Genomic DNA, 23,237 nt, shown 5'->3' on the forward strand with positions numbered 1-23,237 from the left:
ATTTGAAAGCCAAAACGTAAACAAGATTTGACTCATATAATTATCACATGACAATGAACAACTGAAAATAACAGACATAGAATTAGAACTACACTTTAAGGACTTCGGAATTCAGGACCCCTGCTTCTGCTGGTTTGGTCACACTGTATCCCAGAATTTAGCACATGGTAGGCTTAAAATATATGATCGTTAGTTAATAGACAAGTTCCTGGAGTGAGAGAGAGAGTGTGTGTGTGTGTGTGTGTGTATGTGTGTAAGGGAGACACTTCCTATAATGAGACTGTGGGGGGCACATTTTCTGAATCAACAGTTTACAAGGCCCCATATGAGATGCTGTGTGGGGTATAACATACTTGTTCTCATTTAATCCTCACCCCAGGCCTGTGAGATAGTTCGTACCATAACCCCCGTTTTACAGAAGAGAAAACTGAGGCAGCAGGGGCAAATTCTCTTTTCATTCCCTCAGACAGAGTTGTGCTTGCCTCCAAGCACCGTGGGCTGGGAGTTTGAAGACAATGAAGCCATGGGCCTCTCTCTCCTTCCCACCCAGCCACAAGCCCCAGCTCTGCCCAGAAACATTTCTGGATCCATGTCATGTGTGTGAGAAGACTCCGGTTCTTCTCCGCCTCCATTTCTGCTCCCACCTCCTTCAGTCCAGCCAGGCCTGTGGGAAAGGCCTGGCCCCGAGCCCAGGAAGGAGCACGTGAGTGTGGCCTCGGCCACGGGCTGGCTGGGTGGTCTGGGACCCTCCCTTTCCATCTTTGGGCCTCCTTTTTCTCATGAGCAGGAGCTCACGCCTTCCGCTCGAAAATCCTAAGAATCAACGACCCAAGCTGCCCTCCTCAGATGACACCCCTTCTCTCAAAGCACCTCTCGGGGGCCCTTGAGCCCGGAGGCCCGAAGCCCCTGCCCACTCACCTGCCATGCCGAGGCCGGTCTCCTTGCTTCCTCAGCACTGTGGGAGACAGGCGGTCGGGACGATGTGTCAGAGCAGCCAGACAGACCCATATTAACAAGGAAAATCTCATCGGCAGGTAGTAAGAATTCAAAATAGGAGGCGTGGCCCTCCTCACCCCAGTGATGACACCTACGAAACACATAATCACCCCATAATTGCCCTGGTTTGCCTCTAGAAGGTGGAAGGGCTTCAGCAAAAAAGAGGTCGGAACACCGTGTTGAGAGCTGTGAGGGAATCCGAGGCCCAGAAATGTCACAAGAAGCAGAGGGGGAAGCAGGGAGAAGGTGTGTGTGTGGGGGACTGTGGTTTAAGGTCAGCCGTTCTTAGCTCCCCAACAACCCTGAGATGAGGAGACAGAAGTTCAGACAGGTGAGCCTCGAGTGTGTGGCCACAGGCTGCAGACCCAGGCCGCTGACGTCTAGTCTTGGACTTTCTTTTCCCCTTCTGGGTGAGACGAGAAGAGTTCCCAGAACCCACAGCTCCTGTCTCTTCTGCGTGGGCTCCAGAGAGGCACCTCCAGGGCAAAGGCCTTTGGTTCTCTTCCAGGAGCATGTCCCCCCCACCCCCATCCTCCTGCACACCCACACACTCACCAATAGGCTCAGCCTTGACTGAGGAGCCCCGAGTTTCTGAGGAACGGCCTTAAGCCCTCAGGCCTGAGTTTGAAGACCAAATCCTCTCCTGGTTCTCTCTGTGTCCCCGGCTGGGCTGCGGGTCCTCCCTGAGTCTCAGCAAACTCAAGAGAGTGACCCCCCTTCACAGGGCCATTGTGGGTGGGGGGCGGGGGGCTTGAACTCCCTCAGGGACAGAGCCTGGCACCCCACAGGCACCTCCTGAGCCTGACTCCCCCGCAACCCCCCACTTGAACAGACCCTGCACACTCTGCAATCACTCATAATTCGGGAATTGGACCATTCCTCAGAGCGTGTCCATCCCATTCCAGGTGTGCAAACTTCCCAGCTCAGAGCTTCTCCTGTGCTTCCAGGGGAGGCAGTGGGATGTCATGCTCTCTTGCCTCTATCCCGGAAACTGGGGGACGGCCCTCAGCCTGGCTCCTCTGTTGGACATCTTTCAAGGCCTCCCTGCCACAACCCAACTGCCAGGAGTGACGTCAGCCTAGCCTCTGTGGGAGGAGGCAAAAAAATATAAGGACCTGGCTCCTAGATGCAAAGGCAAGACTAATCCCAGCCCTCTGACTCGGGAGCCAGGTCAGCCCGGAGCTTAGAGCACTGCAGCCGTGACCTTGGGCACCTCCTTCCTCGGAAGCTCAGCTTCTCCCCCTGGAAACTAGAGGGGTCAGACTGAATTATTCTTATGGGCCCTTCTAGCTCAGAGTCCAGGACTCAGAGACTGTGGAATTTAAGTGTTTCCTATGAAATAGAGGGAGTTGTATTCTTATGGGAACTGGTAGCAAAGTCCCTCTTTGTTGGGGAAATGCTTCTGCGGGCTGCCTTGGGGTATCAGGGCTGGGTGGGGACTGGGCCAGAGAAGGATGGGGAAGCAGGAGGGTCTGAATCTGTATGTCCAGGAGGGAGAGGCAAGCAGATATCTGCATGCTGTGTGTTATGGGATGTGACCACTCCCTGTGGTCACCCCAACAGGCAAGAGAGTATATAAAAACTCAGAAGAGTTTGATGTGGTTGGATTTCTTATAGACAGTGGCAAAAGGGTTGAGTTCTGCTTGCTGGTTTGAGGCAGGGCAAACGTCTTTAATGAGCTATTTTCAGACTCACATTGCCTTATAATTACTGAGTCTGGCACCTGCCCAGGGACACCCCCCTCTGCTGCCCTGCAGCCTGCTGCTCCGATGGCCAGGCAGACCCCAGGTCCTCTTGAAGCAGCTTTTCCGCCTGTGCGGGGTAAGGCTCCTCCCCACTAATAACAGACTTATCCAGAGCCTTTTTATCTCTTGTCTTGGAGTTTCTTGGATGGGAGTGCTCAGAAGACAGGGCATTCAAAAGCCCTTTCCTCTCAACTCCAAACAACAATCTATACTCAGATTTAGGGGGGAGCAATAAAGCCCTGGGCCAGGAGCCAGGAGTCTGGAGCTCCATCATCTCTGGGCCACAAGGGCTGTGTGACTCTCAGCAAGTCACTTACCTTCTCTGGGCCTCAGTGCCCTCATCTGTGAATTGAGGGTGTGGGGTAGGTCTTACAGGTTCCAACACTGTCTGGTTGTAAATGCTCAGGCTGGAGATGACAGGCAGGAGTCAAATGCTGGGGCAAACTCAGAACACCCCAATGTTGGCTCCTCGCCTAGTGTCAGATGTCTGGGGTGCTCCACAAATTAAAATCATGTCTGTAGAATACACAAATGCTTTAAAAGCTGTATTTCTGACTATATAGATAATACATATTTATGAAGAAAATTCAAGGAAGTTGGAGAGCGTGGCATGGCTGTTTGTTGTTGCAAACATGGAAATAATTTTACATCAATTACATGGTACATAGAAGCTGTTTTGTAACCTGCCCTTTTCGCTTAACCCCATAACGGGCCACCTTTCATAGTACAGGACACAGATACGCATTATCATTATTTGTGGCATCTCATGTGAATTTATCATAATTTAGTTAATCCTTCTCAAATTGATTGGAATTTAGATTATTTCCAGTTTGTTGACCTTATAAGGAAATGTGCTGATTTGTTGCAGATATTTTTGTGTATTTCTCTGAAAGGATAATTTCTGAGACATGAAATTGTTGAATTGAAACCTATAAAATGCTGATATTTGAATGTGTCCTTCAAGGCAGCAATTCCCCATCTAGGAATTTAATGGACCCACACGAGTATACAAAGACATGTGTACAAGGACATTGATTGCAACATTAATTGTAACAGGACAATAGTAAAAAACAACCGGCATCTCCATTAATGGATTGAATAGATTACAGCATCTCCCTGCAATTAAATACAAGGCAGCCAATCAAAAGGAAGAGGCGGATTGATACATACTGATGTGAAAAAGTATGTTAAAACAAAAAGTAAGTTGTAATAAAGGTGGATGATAGAGACCAGAAGTTGGAGAGAAAATTGAGTTTTGAACTCAGAACTTTTTATTACTGTGGGTATATATTACCTTTCCAAAAACATCATTTAAAAAATAATGAAATTATGGCATATTTTTTTACACACATTCTCAAAGCACCATTTGTTTTTTTTAAATTTTATTTTGAAATAAGTTCAAAGTCATAGGAGCAGTTGCAAAAACAATACAAACCCCATACACAGAACTCCAGCATACCCTGACCCCCCTCCCCTGAAACCCCGATCCACCAAATTTAACATGCTATCACATCGCCAATTCCCTTTCCCTCCCTCCCTCCCTCCCTCCCTATCTATCATCCTTCATCTGTTTCTCTGTCTTCTGAACATATGAGAGCTAGCTGCACACATCCTTGAACAAACACTATAATTCACATATACACTTCCCATGAACAAGAACATTCTTTTATGCAATCCCATAAGCGCAGCTAAGAAGTTCAAGAAATTCGACATTGATACAAAGCTTACATTCTATATTTCCTTCTTCTTTTTTTTTTTTTTTTACCTTATGTCTCAACTGTGCCCCTTTGAGCCTCCTCTCCTCCATCCTCAGATCCCAGCCAGGATCATTCTTGGCATTCAATTGTCATCTGTTTAGACTGTCTTTTTTTTTCAATTGTGGAAACATATATACAACCTAAATCTTCCCATTCCACCCCCTCCCTAGCATTCCATTAGTGGGATTAATCACATTTAGAATGTTGTAATATCAAAGCACCGTTTTTATTCTGTGATGCCCCTGATCCTGGAGACCCTGTGGCTCCTTGCTGCCTTTGGGTCAAGTTTGAACTCTTTATCATGGCTGTGATGGTTAGGTTCATGTGTCAACTTGGCCAGGTGATGGTACCCAGCTGTCTGGTCAGGAAGCACTGGCCTAACCATTGCTGTGAGGACGTTTGTGGCTGGTTAATAAACCAACAGGAATTTATTAAATCATCAGTCAATTGGCTGCAGCTGTGACTGATGACTCAGTGAAGGGCATGCCTTCCACAATGAGAGAATGCAATTGGCTGGATTTAATCCAATTAATCAGTTGAAGACTTATAAGTGAGACAGATAGAGGACCTTCACTTCTTCTTCTGCTGCCCAGCAAAGCATTTTCTGAGGAGTTCGTCAAAGTTGCCAATTCGTTTCCTGAGGAGTTCATCGAGCATCTTCATTGGAGTTGCCAGTTTGCTGACTGCCCTATGGAATTTGGATTCGTGCATACCCACAGTTGCGTGAGTCACTTTTACAAATCTTATATTCATAGCTATCTCTCATTGATTCTGTTTCCCTAGAGAACCCTAACTAATAAATACAACGGCCTTCAGGGCCTTCATGACACAGGACCTATTTCCCCAGATCCTTTTTGTTTCTCTAGGTGAGTGCGCCGCCTCAGACAGTTGCAGCAGCAGCACTCAGCCCACCCCCAGCCCCACCAGGGTGTGGAGACGCTGAGCAAGCTGCTTCCAGGGATCCCATTCTCTGATCTCAAGTGCTCGGGTGGGAGACCACGGCCAACGGTTGCATTCAAGAGTCTGGACTTTAAGTGGATGCCTAGCACCCGGGAGATGCTCCATACAGAAAGAATGTTTAGCAAGGTTCCCTGCATCACAGGTTTTGTTAAGAAGTTGGCCCTGGAGTCAAATTCTAGCCCCACCACTTAGTTCACTACTGGCAAATAATTCAACCTCTCTGTGCCTTAGTTTGATCATGTGTAAGGCAGGGATAAAAGTAGCACCCACCTCATAGGGTTGTTGCGAAAATTAAATGTTAGTACATGTGAAGCACATAGAATAGTGTCTAGCACAGAGTCAGCAAGTATTAGTTGTCATTACAACTTTTTTATTTTTATTTTCTGTATTGCTCACCTTTTCTCCAGGAATCTTTAATATTTTTAAAGTCAGGGGAAAAAACAAACCAGTAAAGCTTTTTGCTCCTCCATCTTGCCCACAGCTTTGTCATTACCAGGGCTAGGCCCCTGCCTGGAAGGCCGCGTCACTCCTGTCCTACAATCTGAATCCCAGCTTCCCTCCCTCCCAGGAAACCTCGCCAGGCTACTACAGCCTCCAGGGGTCTTGCCTATTGGATCTCACCCAGACTGTCATTCTGTCTGTCTGTCATTCTTTCTGTCTGTCCAGTGCAACTTGGACTGCAGTAGGTTGTTTGTTTCCTCCCCATTTCAGTTTCCTTGGCTGAAAAATTCTTTAGGGCCAATACTCAGACCTCTCTGTCCTCCCACCGGCTCCCCAGCACCCAGCCCTGGATCTGATGGAGAGGAGTTTATACCAAAGTGCCCTGTTCTCTGATGGGGTGTATTTGAGAGAGAAAAAGGGGGCATCTCGATGGGCAGTGGTGCACAGGGAGCAGAACACTCTCCAGGGGCACAGTGGCAGAGGCCTGGGTGTGATGGGTTCGTCACACACATCAGGTGCTAGCGTGGTGGGTACAGACTCCAAAAACAGTTTTTAAAACTAATTAAAAATTTTTACAAAATCAAAGTAATCATCTTGGGGAAAACAAGAATTGTCTTGGGGTTACTTAATTTCAAGGTTGCTATTGTTTTAATTATATGGGGTTCAGAGGGTGCCATCATTTTTGTTGGGGCTCAGGGCATCTCCCTGGCCCTGCCTTGGGTGGCGTCAGAGGCAGAGCTGTGCATCCAGGAGTTAGAACACTGCTGCTCGGAGTGTGGCCCCTGCACCGGCAGAGCTGGCATCACCCAGGAACTTGTTAGAAGCACAGACTGTTGGGCCCATCCCAGATCCCCAGAACCACAGCTCCCCATGTGATTCACATGCACATTAAAGCTGAAGAAGCACTTTCTAGAGTAGTGGTTCCCAAAGCTTGGGCCAGGGGTCAAAACTATTTCCATAATACTATGAAGATATTTCTTTGCTACTTCACTTCCATCCTCTCATGAGTGCGCAGTGGAGCTTTCCGGAGGCTACATGATGTGGGATATTGCAAAAGAATGAATGCAAAGCAGGTATGAGAATCCAGCTGTGTTCTATTAACCATCAATTTAAAGACATTTGCAAAAAATGTAAAACAATGCCATTTACTAATATTTTTTGTTTTCGAAAGCATAGCTGTTTTTCATAAATGTACGTCATTTGTGTTAAGATGTAATGGGTTTATTACTTTTTAGATGAGTTGATGAACAAATATTTTCTAACTTTCTCCGTTTTAAAATCAAAATCTGTCAATATCTATAGATATAATTGACACAAGCAAGAGCTTTTGGGGGCCTCACAGATTTCTAAGAGTGCAAAGGGGTCTTGAGGCTAAAGTGTTTGTGAAAGGCAGGTTTCGAGTGTGCTCTTCTGGGACTTTAGTTCTGTCCTTCAAGAGAAAACCACAGGCCCACCCAGATCACACCGTAGGGGAGCCTGTGGCTGCTGTCGCAAATAAAGATGAAGCCCTTGAGTCGCCTATGGGCAAATTCCAAAGTGTCAGCAGCCAGCTGGACACGTGATCCCCCGTGTGCTCACCGAGGGGGAGTCCCTGACAATTTCCTGAGACTTCACCCCACAGGACAGTGAGTCAGAAGTCCCGGCAGGGTGCTGGCCGTCCCTTCCCTCCCTGCGCCTTTGTTTCCCCAGGCTGTAAAATGGAAGATGACACTGCTCCCTGCCCCCTCCTGGGCGAAGCCATCAGGCAACCGGTAAAGGACGGTGAAGTGCTAACTCATCCCTACTCGCCTTGGGAGCAGTGCCTGCGGTTTCACAGGCAGCCAGCGTTCAAACTCTGGGAGGGAGGTGCTTGCCCAAGCAGAAGGCAAGACGTTCTTCTACCGTCGCCAGCAGACTTCAGTGCTATTTCTTGCGGGCCAGAAGCCAAGGGGCAAGTCAGGACCTTCGACGTGGCTTCATTCCTGCTGCCAGTGCTCAGGTATTGCCCGTTCAACCATCTCTCCATATGAGGATGTACAAGGTGGTATGAAGCCACAAATGGTTAAGAGCTGGCTGTATTTTGGGTGCTCAACAGTCACCTTTCTTATGATTCCACCATTCATTCATTCATTCTCCATTCATTCATTCCTTCCAAAACCCATTCAACAAATACTTCTTCATGCCTACTAAAGGGCAAATCACTGAGGAGCCTACAGAGGAGTCAGTGGCTGTGGTGCTTTTTCCTCTCAATGTCTAGATAGCCTCTGATTCTAGATCTTCCCCTTTATTCAACTTGGCTCACTAGTTCTATAAGAGGGATAATGTTTTGGAAACCTTTTCAGTTGTAGTTCCTGTAAATTATGTTGCCCTGGTACTCCCCACCCACTCAGAGCTTCAGGAACAATAAGAATGGGGCCACAGTTGACGGCATGAGTAGGTTTTTGGGGTTTTATTTTGTTTTGGACCCTGAAAGGCAATAGCCTTTTAAAGCTAGGCATTGCCAAGAAAGAGTTCAGTAAACTTTATTTTTTTATTTTTTTTTATAAATTTTATTTTGAAGTAAGTTCAATCTTACAGGAACAGTTGCAAAAACAGTACAAACCCCATACATAGAACTCCATCATACCCCGACCCCCCTCCCCCGATATCCCCATCCGTCACCTTTAAGATCCTGTCACACCACCGTCTCTTTCTTTCCCTCCCTCTCTCCCTCCCTCCCTCCCTCACACCCATCATCTATTGCTCTGTCCTCTGAACGTATGAGAGCAAGCTGCACATATCTTTGAACAAACAATATAATTTACATATACCTTTCCTATGGGCAAGAACATTATTTTATGCAATCTCATTAAAAACAGCTAAGAAGTTCAAGAAATTAAACATTGATATAAAGCTTACATTCTATATTTCCTTTTTTTTTTTTTTCTTGTGTCCCATCTGTGTCCCTTTGAGCCTCCTCTCCTCCGAACTCAGATCCCATCCAGGATCATCCTTGGCATTTAATTGTCATCTATTTAGACTGTCTTATTTTTTTTTTTCAATTGTGGAAAGATATATATATAGCCTAAATCTTCCTATTCCACCCCCTCCCTAGCATTCCCTTAGCGGTATTAATCACATTTAGAATGTTGCAATGCAATCACCTTCCAACCATCCATTTCTAGAAGTTTCCCTTCACCCCAAACAAAACCCCTACTCTCATTTCTTAACTCCCCATTGCCCCTTCCCCCACTTCTTGGAACCCCTACTCTACTTTTCATCTCTATGGTCATATTCTCTGATACTTTCTTTGTGTTTACTGTGGGGCTTAAATTCAACATCTTAAATCTATAACAATCTTGTTTTTCTTTGATACCAACTTAACTTCAATAGGACACGTAAACTGTGTTCCTATACTCCTCCATTCCCCCACCTTTATGTAGTTCTTGTCAAAAATTATATATTTTACATTGAGTCCAAAACCACCGATTTACCATTACAGTTTATGTATTTTAATCCTGTAGGAAGTAAATAGTGGAGTGTTTTAGTTTGCTAATGCTGCAGAACGCAAAACACCAGAGATGGATAGGCTTTTATAAAATGAGGGTTTATTTCACTACACAGTTACAGTCTTAAGGCCACAAAACGTCCAAGGTAACACATCAGCAACCGGGCACCTTCACCGGAGGATGGCCAATGGCGTCCGGAAAACCTCTGCTAGCTGGGAAGGCAGCCGGCGTCTGCTCCAAAGCTCCGGTCCCAAAACAGCTTTCTCCCAGGACGTTCCTCTCTAGCAAGCTTGCTCCTCTTCAAAACATCACTCCCAGCTGCACTCAGTGAGTTCCCTCTGTCTGAGTCAGCTCATTTATATAGCTCCACTGATCAAGGCCCACCCTGAATGGGTGGGGCCATGCCTCCATGGGAACATCTCATCAGAATCATCTCCGACAGTTGGGTGGGGCACACTCCAAGCAAATCCAACCAGCACCAAAACTTCTGCCCCACAAAACTACAAAGATAATGGCATTTGGGGGACATAATACATTCAAACCGGCACATGGAGTTATAAATCAACAATACAGTAGTATTGGCATTTATATTTACCATGTGATCTTTACTGTAAATCTATTTCTTCATGTGGTTTCAGTCAATTGTTAAGTGTCCCTTCCTTTCAGCCTGCTTAGGACTGATCTACTGGTGATGAAGTCCCTCAGCTTTTGATTATCCGGGAATGTTTTCATCTCCCTCTCATTTTTATCCTTCAGGTGTTTGTGAATTCTCCAAGTCTCTGATGGTTATTGACTTCTATTTGTATTCCATTGTGGTCAGAGAATGTGCTTTGAACAAATTCATTTTTTAATTTTTTGTTTTATTGAGGCTTGTTTTTATGTCCCCGCATACAGTCCATTCTGGAGAAAGATCCATGATCCCTAGTGAAGAATGTGTGTCCCAGTGACCTGGGATGTAATATTCTATATATGTCTGTTGAAATTCTCTATCTCTCTCTCTCATTTCTTTGTTTCTCTGTCGGTAAGGCTCCCTTTAGTATCTGAAGTAGGGCAGGTCTTTTATTGGCAAACTCTCTCAGCATTTGTTTGTCTGTGAAAAATTTAAGCTCTCCCTCAAATCTGAAGGAGAGTTTTGATGGATAAAGTATTCTTGGTTGGAAATTTTTCTCTCTCAGAATTTTAAATATGTCATGCCACTGCCTTCTTGCCTCCTTGGTGGCCGCTGAGTAGTCACTACTTAGTCTTATGTTGTTTCCTTTGTATGTGGTGAATTGCTTTTCTTTTGCTGCTTTCAGAACTTGCTCCTTCTCTTCAGTATTTGACAGTCTGATCAGAATATGTCTCGGAGTGGGTTTATTTGGATTTATTCTATTTGGAGTTTGCTGGGCATTTATGCTTTGTGTATTTATATTGTGTAGAAGGTCTGGGAAGTTTTCCCCAACAATTTGTTTGAATACTCTTTCTAGACCTTTACCCTTCTCTTCCCCTTCTGGGACACCAATGAGTCTTAAATTTGGATGTTTTATTTTATCTATCATATCCCTGGGATCCGTTTCGATTTTTTCAATTTTTTTCCCCATTCTTTCTTTTGTTCTTTCATTTTCTGTTCTGTGCTCCTCGAGGGGGCTGAGTTGTTGTTCAGCCTCCTCTAATCTTGTATTATAAGTATCCAGAGTCTTTTTAATTTGGCCTACAGTTTCTTTAATTTCCATAAGATCTTCTGTTTTTTTATTTACTCTTGCAATATCTTCTTTATGCTCTTCTAGGGTCTTCTTTATGTCTTTTATATTCTGTGCCATGCTCTTCTTCAAGTCCTTTATATCCCATGCCATGCTCTCATTGCCTGTCTGTAGTTCTTTGATTAATTGGGCCAAGTACTGTGTGTCTTCTGATCTTTTGATTTGAGTGTTTGGGTTCGGGTTCTTCATGTCGTCTGGTTTTATCATATGCTTTAAGATTTTCTATTGTTTTTGGCCTCTTGGCATTTGCTTTACTTGATCTTTAATTTGTTAGAATTGCAGCCTGGTGACATACACTTTCTCTAACTAACCAGCAGATGGTGTCCGTGAGTCACTTATTCCCCTCAAGTCAGTTCTCCCCAGCTTTGTGGTGTGTGGGGATCTGATTCTTTTAGGGTCCAATTGGTGCACTTAATTTGGGTGTGTTGTCAGTGCTGTTTGCCCTCAATGAGGGGCGTGTGCCTGAGTGGTTAGGGAGGAAGGGCAGCTTTAATAATCAAACCTCCCAGGTGTTCCCAGAGATTTAAGGCTGTTTTCTGCTGCTGACCCAAAAGTCCTTCGTATTCGCGTAGGTTCTCTGGGATTTCCGAGCGGCTCCCCCCTCCCTGCTGTGCTTTTCCAGGACCTCTGCTGAGGGGGGAGGGCTGTGCCACGTCACAAGTGCTCGCCGGCCTCCAGGGAAGCCCTGGGCCGCCGGGCTGTGCAGGGGCGTTCCCAGCCCGCTTCAAAGATGGTTGAATGGGACGCGTTAACTTCCCCTTTTCCGCACAGCTTCGCCCTCCCAGCTCCAGGATGATCAGCCGTGGGTGTATTCAAGGCCACTGTCCACGGCCAATGTTGTGTCATATGAGTGGTGCTGCGGGAAAGACTCCCTGTCAGGCTGGGTTTCTTGGCTCAGCTCTGTGCTGTGTGTTCGGCCCCGGGCGGGAGTAGCCCCACTCGCTGGGGAGATGGCTGCAAGTCGTGTGTTTTTTGTTTTTTTTTTTTTCTCTCCTTTTGGCTCCCCTTTGCTCCCCTGGACACGAGACAATCAGCAGTGGGTGTGGGAAGGGGTATCCTCCACCCCAGACACCGAGGCGTTAGTCCAGACCGCTCCTGTCTTATCTGCAGCTGTTCCCGGGCTCCTTTTTTTTTTTTTTTAAAACACCAACCCACCGTTTCCCCACACTGCAGTGTGGCCAAGGGACTCAGCTGACTCTCTCACTCGTTTCAGAATGCAGACTCCTGGTTTCACCAAACGCACATTCCCTGTGGCTTTAGCAGACATTGTCCAGGTGGTGCTACTCTGGAAGTGCTGTTCTGGGTCACTTTCTATTTTTTTATCTAGTGTTTTCCACGGAGGTGATTTTTGCTCTGTCTCACCTAGCTGCCATCTTAGGTCTCTCCCTTCCTAAATCATTTTTTAATCACTAAATAAATGTTGTCTTTTAGCTAGGCATCACCAATGGCTACCTATGTGATCTGATTTCAGGGACTCTAAGACAGCTCTTAATTGCCTGCAATTGCTCCCTTTTGCTTCCAATGATGCCTGATATTTTAGAATTAGAAGGTCATTCTTTAAGAGTCTTCCAGTTCCAGTGGCATGGCAGCCTGAGCCAGTGCAGAAACCCTCTGTGCTGGTTTGGAGCTGTTATATACTCCAGGAAAGGCCATGTTGTTTTAATCCATCCCTGGGGGTGCGGATCTATTGTGGGTGGGACCTTTTGGTTCAATTGAGATGTGACCCAGCACATTTAAGGTGGGTTTTAATCCTTTTACTGGAGTCCTTTATAAGAGCTCAGAGAGATAAACACACACCAAAGCTCGGAGAGGAGGCCACTGGAACCAGAAGCCAAAATCAACAAGAGCTGGGAGCGAAGGACCAGCAGACATAGTCTATGTGCTTGCTATCTGACAGATGAACCCTGGATCCAGCAGCCTTTCTTCAGAGAAGGTATCAGTCCTGTTGATGCCTTAATTTGGACATTTTCATGAACTTAGAACTGGACATTTGCAAGTTAATAATCCTCCTTGTAAGTCAATCCATTTCTGGTATATTGCATTCTAGCAGCTTTAGTAGACCAAAACACCTTCTTCTGTAGAAATGCTAGCAGTTAAGAACATTGTCTTGTAATTGTGCATTTCCTCGACTGTAAGTCCCTGGAGGGTAGAAACCAGGTGCTCTTAAAACGTTCCCTGTCGGGAGCCTAAACCGAGAGCCTGATGCGTTCAATGACTTAACTATTCCTTCTTGGCACGGATGGCCGCTGAAAGACCAGAAAGATGAAGGCTTAAAAGGGACATAGTAAAAATCTATAAGTAACAAATGGGATGGATACAGGGTACATAGGCTTTTCCCAAAACTCTTGTATCGTAGAACTAGGGGTTATTCAGGGTAGGGGACCGGACCAACTCCCTCGCGGGGAGCCAAGGCGAATTCGGGCTCCCGAGGGCCGCCACAGTAAGCACGCGACCCTGGGTGGGGCAGGGCAATAACTGGGAATTCTACCTCATGTTTCTGGTGGGGTGGTCTCCCAGTAAACTTTTAAAATTCCACTAATGATCGGGAGCCTGGATGCTGGACTTGACCACCAAGCTTACTGTAAGCCATGGCCAGAGATCTCTGGATGTGCATTCAGGGGAAATCGTTTCCAGCCCAGAAGTGAGGGGAGCCCACCTCTGCTGACCAGTGCATTGTGGGAAGGAGATAGAAGACCACGGGACGAGAAACAGACAGATGCTCAACTTGACCTCACCTCTCTGGACCAAATTTCCAGAGGTAGGAGGTGGTGTTAGCTACCTAGTTTAGGGAGAAAGACAAAATTAAAAGGGCTTTTGCCAACTAACCAATTGTGGGAAAAATCAGAACAGTGTTTGCCTTTTGGGGGAGGTGGGAACAGGGATTGACTGGGATGGGGCATGTGGTAAGTTGAATTATGGCACCTCCTGAAAGACACATGTTCTTCATCTTAATTCCTATGGGTGTGAACTCATAGATAGGATCTCTTTCTTTTTTTTAAATACAAATATTTATTAGTAATTTGTCTTTACTTTTCAGTAAAATGATTGCTCATTTTATAAGTGGAATATTGGCTTGCTTATTGTTTTTACAAGACCATTGCACATGTTGTAATTAGCTAGTGCAATTTATTTTGATTTTTCACAACCCCATGCTTTCACTATATGCTAGTTTATGATTTTTAGGTATCAATCTTTCCTTTACAATTGCAGTGATTTTTTTTTTTTGCCACTGATGTTTTCTTGTAATATTTCTAAAGTCTTATAGTTTTCATTTATACAACTGAATGATGTAGCCAATTTTATTCTTTTACAAATGTCTACTTAGTGTTCACACCATTTATTAGACTAATCCATATTTTCCCACTGACTAAAATGCCATCTTTATCTTATATAATATATTCGTGTATATCTGGATGGATTTTTTCTAGATTCTGCATTTTGTTTCACTCATCCTGCTTCTTATTTTTCAGAATTATCATTGCAATTCTGTACATGTATTCCTAAGAAATATGTCATTTTGGAAAGCTTTTCCCAAAATATCTCATTGGTATTTTAAATTTGGATGCACAGGTTTCATAGATTAATTTAGGAAGATGACAACATCACGATATTGAGGCTTCCCATCTCTTAGAGTAAGTTATGACTATTTTTCATAATCCTCAGAAGACTTTTAAAAGTTCCTTTGTATAATCCCTGAATAGTCCTCTTTTTTCCTTTGAACTCATCTTTATTTTGATTGCAAACATACAGTTTACTTAGTTACTTCATATTTTATTTGTTCCCATTTGAAGTCTCATAGCTTGCCATGTAAAACATTGTCTTCACTACCAAATTGCTATTCAAGAACATTATAAAATTATAAACAAGATAGTACTTTTTACAGTATTCAGATTAGTACATTAAAACAATATTGATTTTAAAAAGGCAAATGACATGAGAATTGCTTAAAATGGAGAGTGATGAGGATTGTACAACTAAGTGATATAATGTAAGATATGGATGGATCATTGTGAACAGAACATATGCTATGTGAAATTAGGAACCCCCACTATATAAGTCAAGCCCTCGATCCTGAGGCTTGCTCTTGTTAAACTTATGATTGTAAAGGGGAAGCTAAGTCCATCTATGATAAGAGTCACCTTCAGAGAACCTCTTTTGTTGCTCATATGTGGACTTTGTCTATCTCTAAGCCCAACTCTGCAAATAAATTCATCACCCTCCCCCGACGTGGGACAGGACCCCCAGGTGAGTGAGTCTCCCTGGCGATGTGGGACACAGATTCTGGAAAAGAGCCTGACCCTGGCATCGAGGGGTTGAAAATGCCTTTTGACCAGAAGGGGGAAAAGAAGGGCAACAAAATAAGGCTTCAGTGGCTAAGAGAATTCAAATAGAGTAAAGAGGTTGTCCTGGAGGTTACTCCTGTGCTTCAGCTAGATATCCCAAATGCACAGTATTATAAGCCCAAGTCAACAGTCATCCTGAAAACCCTAAAGAATACCCGGGTCCCTATCTGAGACTCTATAAAAGTTTCACTCACTAAGTTTATTCTTAGAAACTTATATCCTCCAGAGAGCTCCTATGCCAGCTAAGTCCCCAAACCCAGAGGCAACAGCTCTTCAAGAACATCAACCAGATGTGTCCCCTTTTCCCATAACATTGACACCCCTTTTCAACATGAGCAATGTCGGGTGGCCACTGCCTAGACTCTCTGAAGATCGGGAAAGTGATTAAACTCGAGGAAGGGGTAGCAACAGACGAGATGCAATTTAACAAAGGATTATGAATACTGTATCTCTAAATAATTTTCTTTTTTTTAGTTGCTGGGGTATTAGAATAGCTAGAAGGAAAGCACTGAAATGGTGGAACTGTAACCCATAACATTCTTTGAAATTAGCTATATAGCTACTTGTTAAATTGAAATTTGAAAGGTATCATTTTTTTGTGTATATATTTCACAATAAGGAAATAACTGAAACTGTGGAACTATAACCCATAACATTCTTTGAAATTTGCTCTCTAACTACTTGTTAAACTGCACTTGGAAAGTTATCACTTCTATGTAAATATGTTCTGTTACACACACACACACACACACACACACACACACACACGTCCAGGGAATCCTCTCCCGACACCCCTGCCCTGCTCCCCTGTCACTGCAAGTAAATGATGGCACTATTTTTATGAAATATTAAAACTATCACCCAACTTGATCCCCCCCCCCAAGAAAAGCAAGTGAGTTAATTGGCAAAACATCCAATTCCTTTTCTAATGAAAAATGGTACAAAACAGCACACACGTTAAACACTAAATGTTAAGTATTAAGTGTTCAAAAACGTATTATGGGAAAGTTATTTCCCCAAAGTAATTTTGACCATGGATACATATGCAACTGTTGTTCTACAGGATATAAAGGAAAGTACATAGTGGCCCATAAAATCGAACTGCATTATTTAGGATAGTTTAGTGGAATATGTTGGGATCTTTAGAGTCCCAACATAACCGGTAATGATTTTTCATACTCTTCCTCCAAATTTTACCATAAACATTTATAGTGACTACACTTTCTCCAGTATACGTCAGACTTAGAGTTTATGTAAAAACAATCCATCTTTAGTATTTTACCAGGCAATCCATGGCACATGCATAATATATGCACATCGGGAATGTGAGATATATTAGGAAATTATTCACTTATTTCATAAGGGTCTGAAGAGGAAATCAACAATAATAGTTAAATAGTTAATTTGTGCTGTTGTGAACCAGAAATGAACACACACACACACACACACACACACACACACACACCCCAAACAGGTATATTAATTTTTAAAGTTATTGGAATATTTTCTCTGCTGGTCCAAAAATCAAAATTAAATTTGAGATTTTTTAATTGAAGTAACACAAATCTGGAATCATGTGAATAGTGAAACAGAGATGGGCATGAGCATAAACACCTTTAAATTTACAAATTCCAATCAGTAATATATAGTCAAACATACAGATTATGTCAACAGGTAGATAAATTATAAATGAAAGGGATCTACAGTGTGGGCAAAACCTAGAAATTATTAGACTGAAAAGCATGGGAGTTATGCCAGAAGTGATATTTAGAAAAACTCTCAGAAATACCAGATTTAATTTGAAAGAAACTTCCCCCCCAATACAAATAAGAAAGTATGGGAACCATCCTTTACTCAATAGATTTATAATAATAATAATAATAATAATAATAATAATAATAATATGCACAATTACACAGGGTTTTTCTGGATTTGCACTGGTAAGCTGCTGCTCCTGATAGCTGTTGGTTTGCTTGTTGAACGGGCACCTCAGAGTTTTCTACATTGGCTTCTGTGCTATCTGTTGCATCTCCTTGTTGATGAATCATCATTCCCAAATCTTTAAATATTGCATTAATAGCCGCAATATCAGCTTCAAGTTGCCTAATAGAAGACCCTCTCTCGTGAATGAGGTGGAGTGATCCTCTGTAATTTCTTCATCTGGCACCTGCACTTGAGGTTGAGTTTGGATTTCCCAGGAGACAAGATTCCTTTCTTTTGGACTGTCTCCTGGAAAACCACCAGATACTCTGGAGCTGGCTCTTTCTCGAGCAACGGACTCCTCCTCTCTCTCATTCGGTGGCCTCTGGACCTTCTGCAAGCTCATCAGTGAGGTTGTGAATTCAGCCACGGAGTTCTCCGTCTGTCTTTTACTTTGCCACTGTTGGCTGGGTGGGAAGAGACCCAACTCTTCCGTGCATGTTTCTGTTTCTTTGGCAAGTTAGTTTATGCACTTCTGCTTCTGTGACAGCTGTTGCGTCAACTTGGGAGAAGCTTGGGGTGTTCCACGTTGATTCGGGGTCCTTTGTATTACAACAGTGTGTGATCTCTGGGTGTTGGAAGAGATGGCCTGGGCCACCGGGCAGGGTCGCCACCAATTCCCGGAGGGTGAGACATGGTTGATGGGCTTAGTCACGAACTTCATCAGACACTGGGGGGCCGTGCAGACGTTTCTCTAAGCAGTCACCCCGATCCCCTTCCGCAGCTGCATCTTCCTCTGACCATCTTCACCTGCCCAGGGCACCCGGGCTGCCCTGGATATTTCTGGGAACATGTATTCCTAGGTGGTTGTTTTGTTGTTGTTCTACTTTCCCTGGTATTGTAAAAGGGATGTTTTCTTCATTAAATTTTCTGTTTATAGTTGGTATTTAAGAAAATTAATGCTTTTGATATGTATTTTGCAACTAGGAAATTTTCTGAGTTTCTTTTTACTTCTGTTTTTCAGACAACTCTCATGCTGAGGTTTAATGACACACAATCACATCATCTGCAAATAACAATAATGTCCTGTTTTCACTTTCCCAGTTCTTGTGCTTTACTCTTATGTAACTGCTCTAGTGAACACTTCCAGAGCTATGATAGTGATGACAGCTGGTCTCCTTGACATCCTTCTGACTTTAATCTACTTCTCATGGAGCACATGGGCACGATTCCTCTAGATTTGTCTCACTCATGTTTCCCTTTGTACTGCTTATGAGGTGAGAGTGTCACTAGGAGCATTGCCACTCCCAGCTGAGCCTTGGGCATTCTTGCAGTCTTCTTTCTCTAGCTTACCCTTTCCAGAGATTGTTGCACGAAGCTGTGCCGTTTTGTGTGCTTGGTTCTGCCTGGTGCAGCAGCAGGTTCTCATCTAGTGCTGTCCATATCTTCCAAGCTACTTGGAGGGAGGTTGTGACTCAACTTCCCTCTCTCATCCCACCTCAGATGTGACACCCTGCTGTTGAGCGGGTGCTTACCACATGGCAGACACTTCACTGGGGGTCTACATTCAGTGGCACAGTTTACTCTCACACCAAGCCCAAGAGAAGCTATCATGTCCCTGATCTGCTGATGAAGCTTAGAAATTACCCTGTCTTAAGGTTAGTGTCAGAGACAGAACTTTAAAGTACGTCTCTCTGCCTTCAAACTCCACACCCTTTCTGCTTCATCTCCTTGCATCCTTAATGTAAGTAATGTGCAAAGTTCTGGGTGAACATGGAAGAAACAGAGATGAATTCCGCTCAGGGTGAGTCCAGAAGCAATGCGTCTACTCCTGAGGATGGGTGTTGAGGAAACTTAGTTGACATTTTGAACTCATTTCTTCTTTCAAGCTGTTTCTATTGTAAACCCAATCCTATGGTGGGATTTATTGAAGCACAGAACAGAAAAGACATCTGCTCAAAAGTAACTCAGGATGTGATGTGGATTAGAACATTCTGGAGGCCAGAAATCTGAATGCAAGGTGTCGGCAGGGCCACACTCCCTCGGAAGGCTCTGGAAGAGGATCCTTCCTTCCTTCCTCCAGCTTCTGATGGCCAGGTAAAGACGCTGGCATGAACATGTGCATTCATTTCCTGAAACCTCACCAAAACGGCGGGAAAGAGCAAGAACTTCTCAACTGGAGACACTTGGCTGGCACCATAGCCCCCAGTTCTGGAAGCCGACCCTGTGCCCAGATGTCCAGGATGGGACCAGGCCCACGTCAACCATCACCAGTCCAGGACCAGAGCAGGCAGGACACACGGGGTCCTGACTCCCTCACTTGAGCCCTCCAGGGGAAGGCGATCTGAGGGTCTGAGCCTTCACCCAGTAGGGGCTGCATCAACACTAAAGACCTGGACTAGAAGAGTTCCAGGTGTGATTGACCCAAGGTTAAAATCTGTTCTTCCTGGGACCCAGCAGGACCTGGGGTCATAAAGATGATAGCAGTGATAGAAATTTTAAATAGCAAATTTTGTTTACCCTTGTGAGAAATTATACTGGCTACCATTTACTGTGTACTTCCTATGTGCCAGGTGCTGTTCTAATCTGCCTCTTATTTATTATTAGTTTCCAGGGCTGTCCCCATTTTTCAGAATAGGAAACCGAGGCTCAGAAAGGAAATATATACCTTGCAGGTTACAAATTTGACAATTGATGGAGTTGACATGTGACCCTGGGCAGTCTGAGTTTAAAGCCTGTAGTCTTAACCATGGTGTTATGCAATGAATTGACTTTCTCCACTGCTAGTCTCTTGTTTCTTTATTTCTTCATTAAATAGCCAGTGCTACCATGGCAGGTTAGGCACAGCAGAAGTACAAGGAGGTGAGGGCTTGCCATGCTTTTGCTTCTCTGGTCTAGTTATCACTTTGTTCAAGTTTCTGAACTTCATCCTGTTGGCCACCAAACATATCTTAGTGCTGGGTTTGGGCAAAGCGCTGTGGAAGATGAAGGAATTAGACACCCTCCTGCTACCAGGTGTCACCTTATTCAGAATCCCTCCATTCATTCATTCATTCATTCATTCATTCATAAAATGTTCATTAACACCCGCACCTAATGAGGTGATAATAGAAGGTATGGAATGAAAATGAATAAGACACAGTCCCTAGCCTCAAAGGAACCCACTGTCCATAAGGGAGACAAAAATACAGAAATGAATTATGATAACACATGGTAGAAATTGATGGTTCCCAAGAAGCACATAGACAAGAGCTATGTGGGCTCAGAGCTGGGAGACTCATTTCCAGGAAAATTTTCCTGGGGAACAGAATAAAAGCAAATTAATTCTACAGAGAAAATGATGTTTTCCTCATGAATCCTGAGTATTTTTTTTAAATTAAATCTCAAATGATTCCAGTTGGAAAAAATACTCTCACAACCTAACTCCCAATCTTTTCTGCCCCCAAGGCTTTCTTCAGACTCTTGAAGGAGATAGAAAAGGAATAAAAGATGGAACGACAAGGCATGAGAGTCTTCCAGCTGACTCTTCGGGTCAGCACAACCTCTCAGGCCAGTCGGGTCAGAAAGCCAGACGTGAATGCTCCTCCCCGAAGACGGAAATATCTTACTGAGAGCTTTGCAGAACTTAGGGGTAAAGGGGTCTTCCAGGTAAAGACGGAGTGAACACGTGCATCATTTCCTGAAACCTCACCAAAATGGCAGGGAAGAGTTTCCATGCAAAAAACATAAATGCACAAGGATGGGAGAACTAAGGAGGAGATAGCAGCAGCAAAACTTTGAAGGCTGGAAAGCAGAGAGAAGAGTGGTAAATAACTTAGCAGATCTGAAATAAAAACAAACAGACCAACAAACAAACACTGTTCCTAACCTGGCAACGAGTGAAAACCAACCCAGTGTTCATTGCAGAATCCCCCGAAAGCTCTGGAATTGACAGCACCAGATACATCCATAAAGGGAGGGAGGCACCGGTGGTAACACAATGAGGAGAACTGCTTGAGAGTCTGTTTATGATTTAGTTGATCCCCAGATCCCCCCTCGCTCTATAAACTGAATGGCTCCCCCTTCTGTGCCCAGCAAACATCTGGAGCTTTATTCTTTGGAGAGAGTAAAATAGAGGTATCCCAGCTGAAGGAAAGCAAGTAGAACTGAGGGCTGTGTCACTGCACTGGCAACAGGGTTGTTAGGGGGACATTTATGTACATGCCGGATGCTGCAACCCAGGCCCTCTCCACCTCCAGCTTTTCTCCCACTTCCCACCCGTACTGCTGACAGCCAAGAGGAAACAAATCTTGGGAGTCTGACCAGCACAAAAGTAAAAATATAAAGACAGAGGAAGAGCAAGGGAGAGAGAAAGGGCGTGAGAGAAAGAGAAGAGGGGGAAATCACCAATGAAAAATTTGACGAAAAATTCTCAAAACCAAAGGGCTTGACTTTCTGGATAGAAAGGGCTCATTGAGTGCCCAGCAGAATGGATGACTATCGTCACTCACTGAGTCACAGAAAAGCTTCGAGAGGAAAATAAAAAAGATTACATACAAATGACTGTGATCAAAGTGGTTTCAATTTTCTCAGCAATAAAACCAGAATGCAAAAAGTTCTGAGGAAAAATAATTTCCAATTTAGAATTCTATACATAGTTAAACTATAAGCCAAGTGTGAGAGTAAAATAAAGGCATTTTAGCCATGTGAGGTCTCAGAAGATTTACCTCCAAGGACCCTTCCTTGGGAAGTTACTGGAGGATATCCTGCAATATAAAAGAGGGAGTAAGCCAACAGGAAGAAAATATGTGATACAGGTAACAAAAGATCTGACATAGAAAAGAGACTGGTTCCATTATGATCCCAAAGGGAATCTTTGGGCTTTAGACACAGAATCAACCAGTCCAGAATACAGCAGGTCAGAGGGGTCTGAGGGGAACTTCCTCAGGATGTTAAAATTGATGGACTACCTGGTGTGTCTAAAAGTCATAAAGGATTTTCAACAACTGGCACAGTGTTTGCTGTTGAATTAATAAGTGCATAGAAAACTAAGCAACTTATAAAGCCTAGACTTTAAATCATTACCTCTAGGGTAAACAAAAAATTGTGCAGGAAAGGATATGTAAACCTGTGTAACTACACAAATCAACCCTGAATTTACAAAGTTATAGTAAGGCAAACAGCAAATAGTAATCTAACCAAAATTACAACAAAAATGGGACCATGGGAGATGGGAAGGTTGCATATGTGCCGTGGTGGTGGTGATGTAAGAGAACTGGGCCTCATCTTCCATAGTGGAAATGAGGGCACTGGTCAGTTGTCACTATAATTCTGAAAAATCAAGAAGCAGCAATTATATTATTCAGAGCATGTAATCAGGTAAAAAATGCATTAGTTTTATACTGCTACATCACCACAAATCACCACAAATTTAGCAGCTTCAAGCAACACCCCTTTATAATCACACAGTTTCTGCAGGTCAGAAGTCTAGGCTTGGCTTAGCTGGGTTCTCTGTTGAGGGCCTCGCATGGCTGAAAGAAACCAAGACGTCAGCCGGGGCTGCTAGCTCATCCGAGTTGGCATTTGCCAGTTAAATTTTGGAGGCTGGTCCTGTTCTAGCACTCCCTCTGCTGGTCATCTTTAAGATTGCATTGGGCTGTTAGCCCTCAGCATCCTTGGGTCTTTCCTTAGTACCCAGGCTGCAACCATCCGTGGCTGTCCCTGGGATTCCCCAGAGAAGGGGCCTCTGCTCTGTTCTAGCTACAGCCTCAAAGGGCTAAGCCAAGCCTCAGTTTAGGTCTCTCCCTGGTGCCTCGGACTCAGCCCTGAGTAGACCACGTCTGATCTACCTCTTTCAGGAAGTCCTCCCGGGCCCCTCCAGTGCAGGGGG

At 44.2% G+C, this 23,237-nt stretch overlaps 1 protein-coding gene and 1 pseudogene across 1 annotated transcript in view; both read right to left on the bottom strand.

Moving 5' to 3' along the window:
* TGM6 (transglutaminase 6) overlaps window positions 1–925 on the bottom strand; it is a 33,560-nt gene extending 32,635 nt beyond the window's left edge. Inside the window, exon 1 of the mRNA XM_037811136.1 lies at window positions 919–925. Coding sequence (XP_037667064.1) covers window positions 919–925 — 7 coding nt within the window. The remainder of the gene's footprint in view (window positions 1–918) is intronic.
* Window positions 926–13,470: 12,545 nt separating this feature from the next.
* On the bottom strand, window positions 13,471–18,064 carry LOC119515265 (annotated as a pseudogene).
* Window positions 18,065–23,237: the final 5,173 nt, after the last annotated feature.

Source organism: Choloepus didactylus, chromosome 19 (genome assembly GCF_015220235.1).
Source record: "Choloepus didactylus isolate mChoDid1 chromosome 19, mChoDid1.pri, whole genome shotgun sequence".
Lineage (NCBI taxonomy): Eukaryota > Metazoa > Chordata > Mammalia > Pilosa > Megalonychidae > Choloepus > Choloepus didactylus.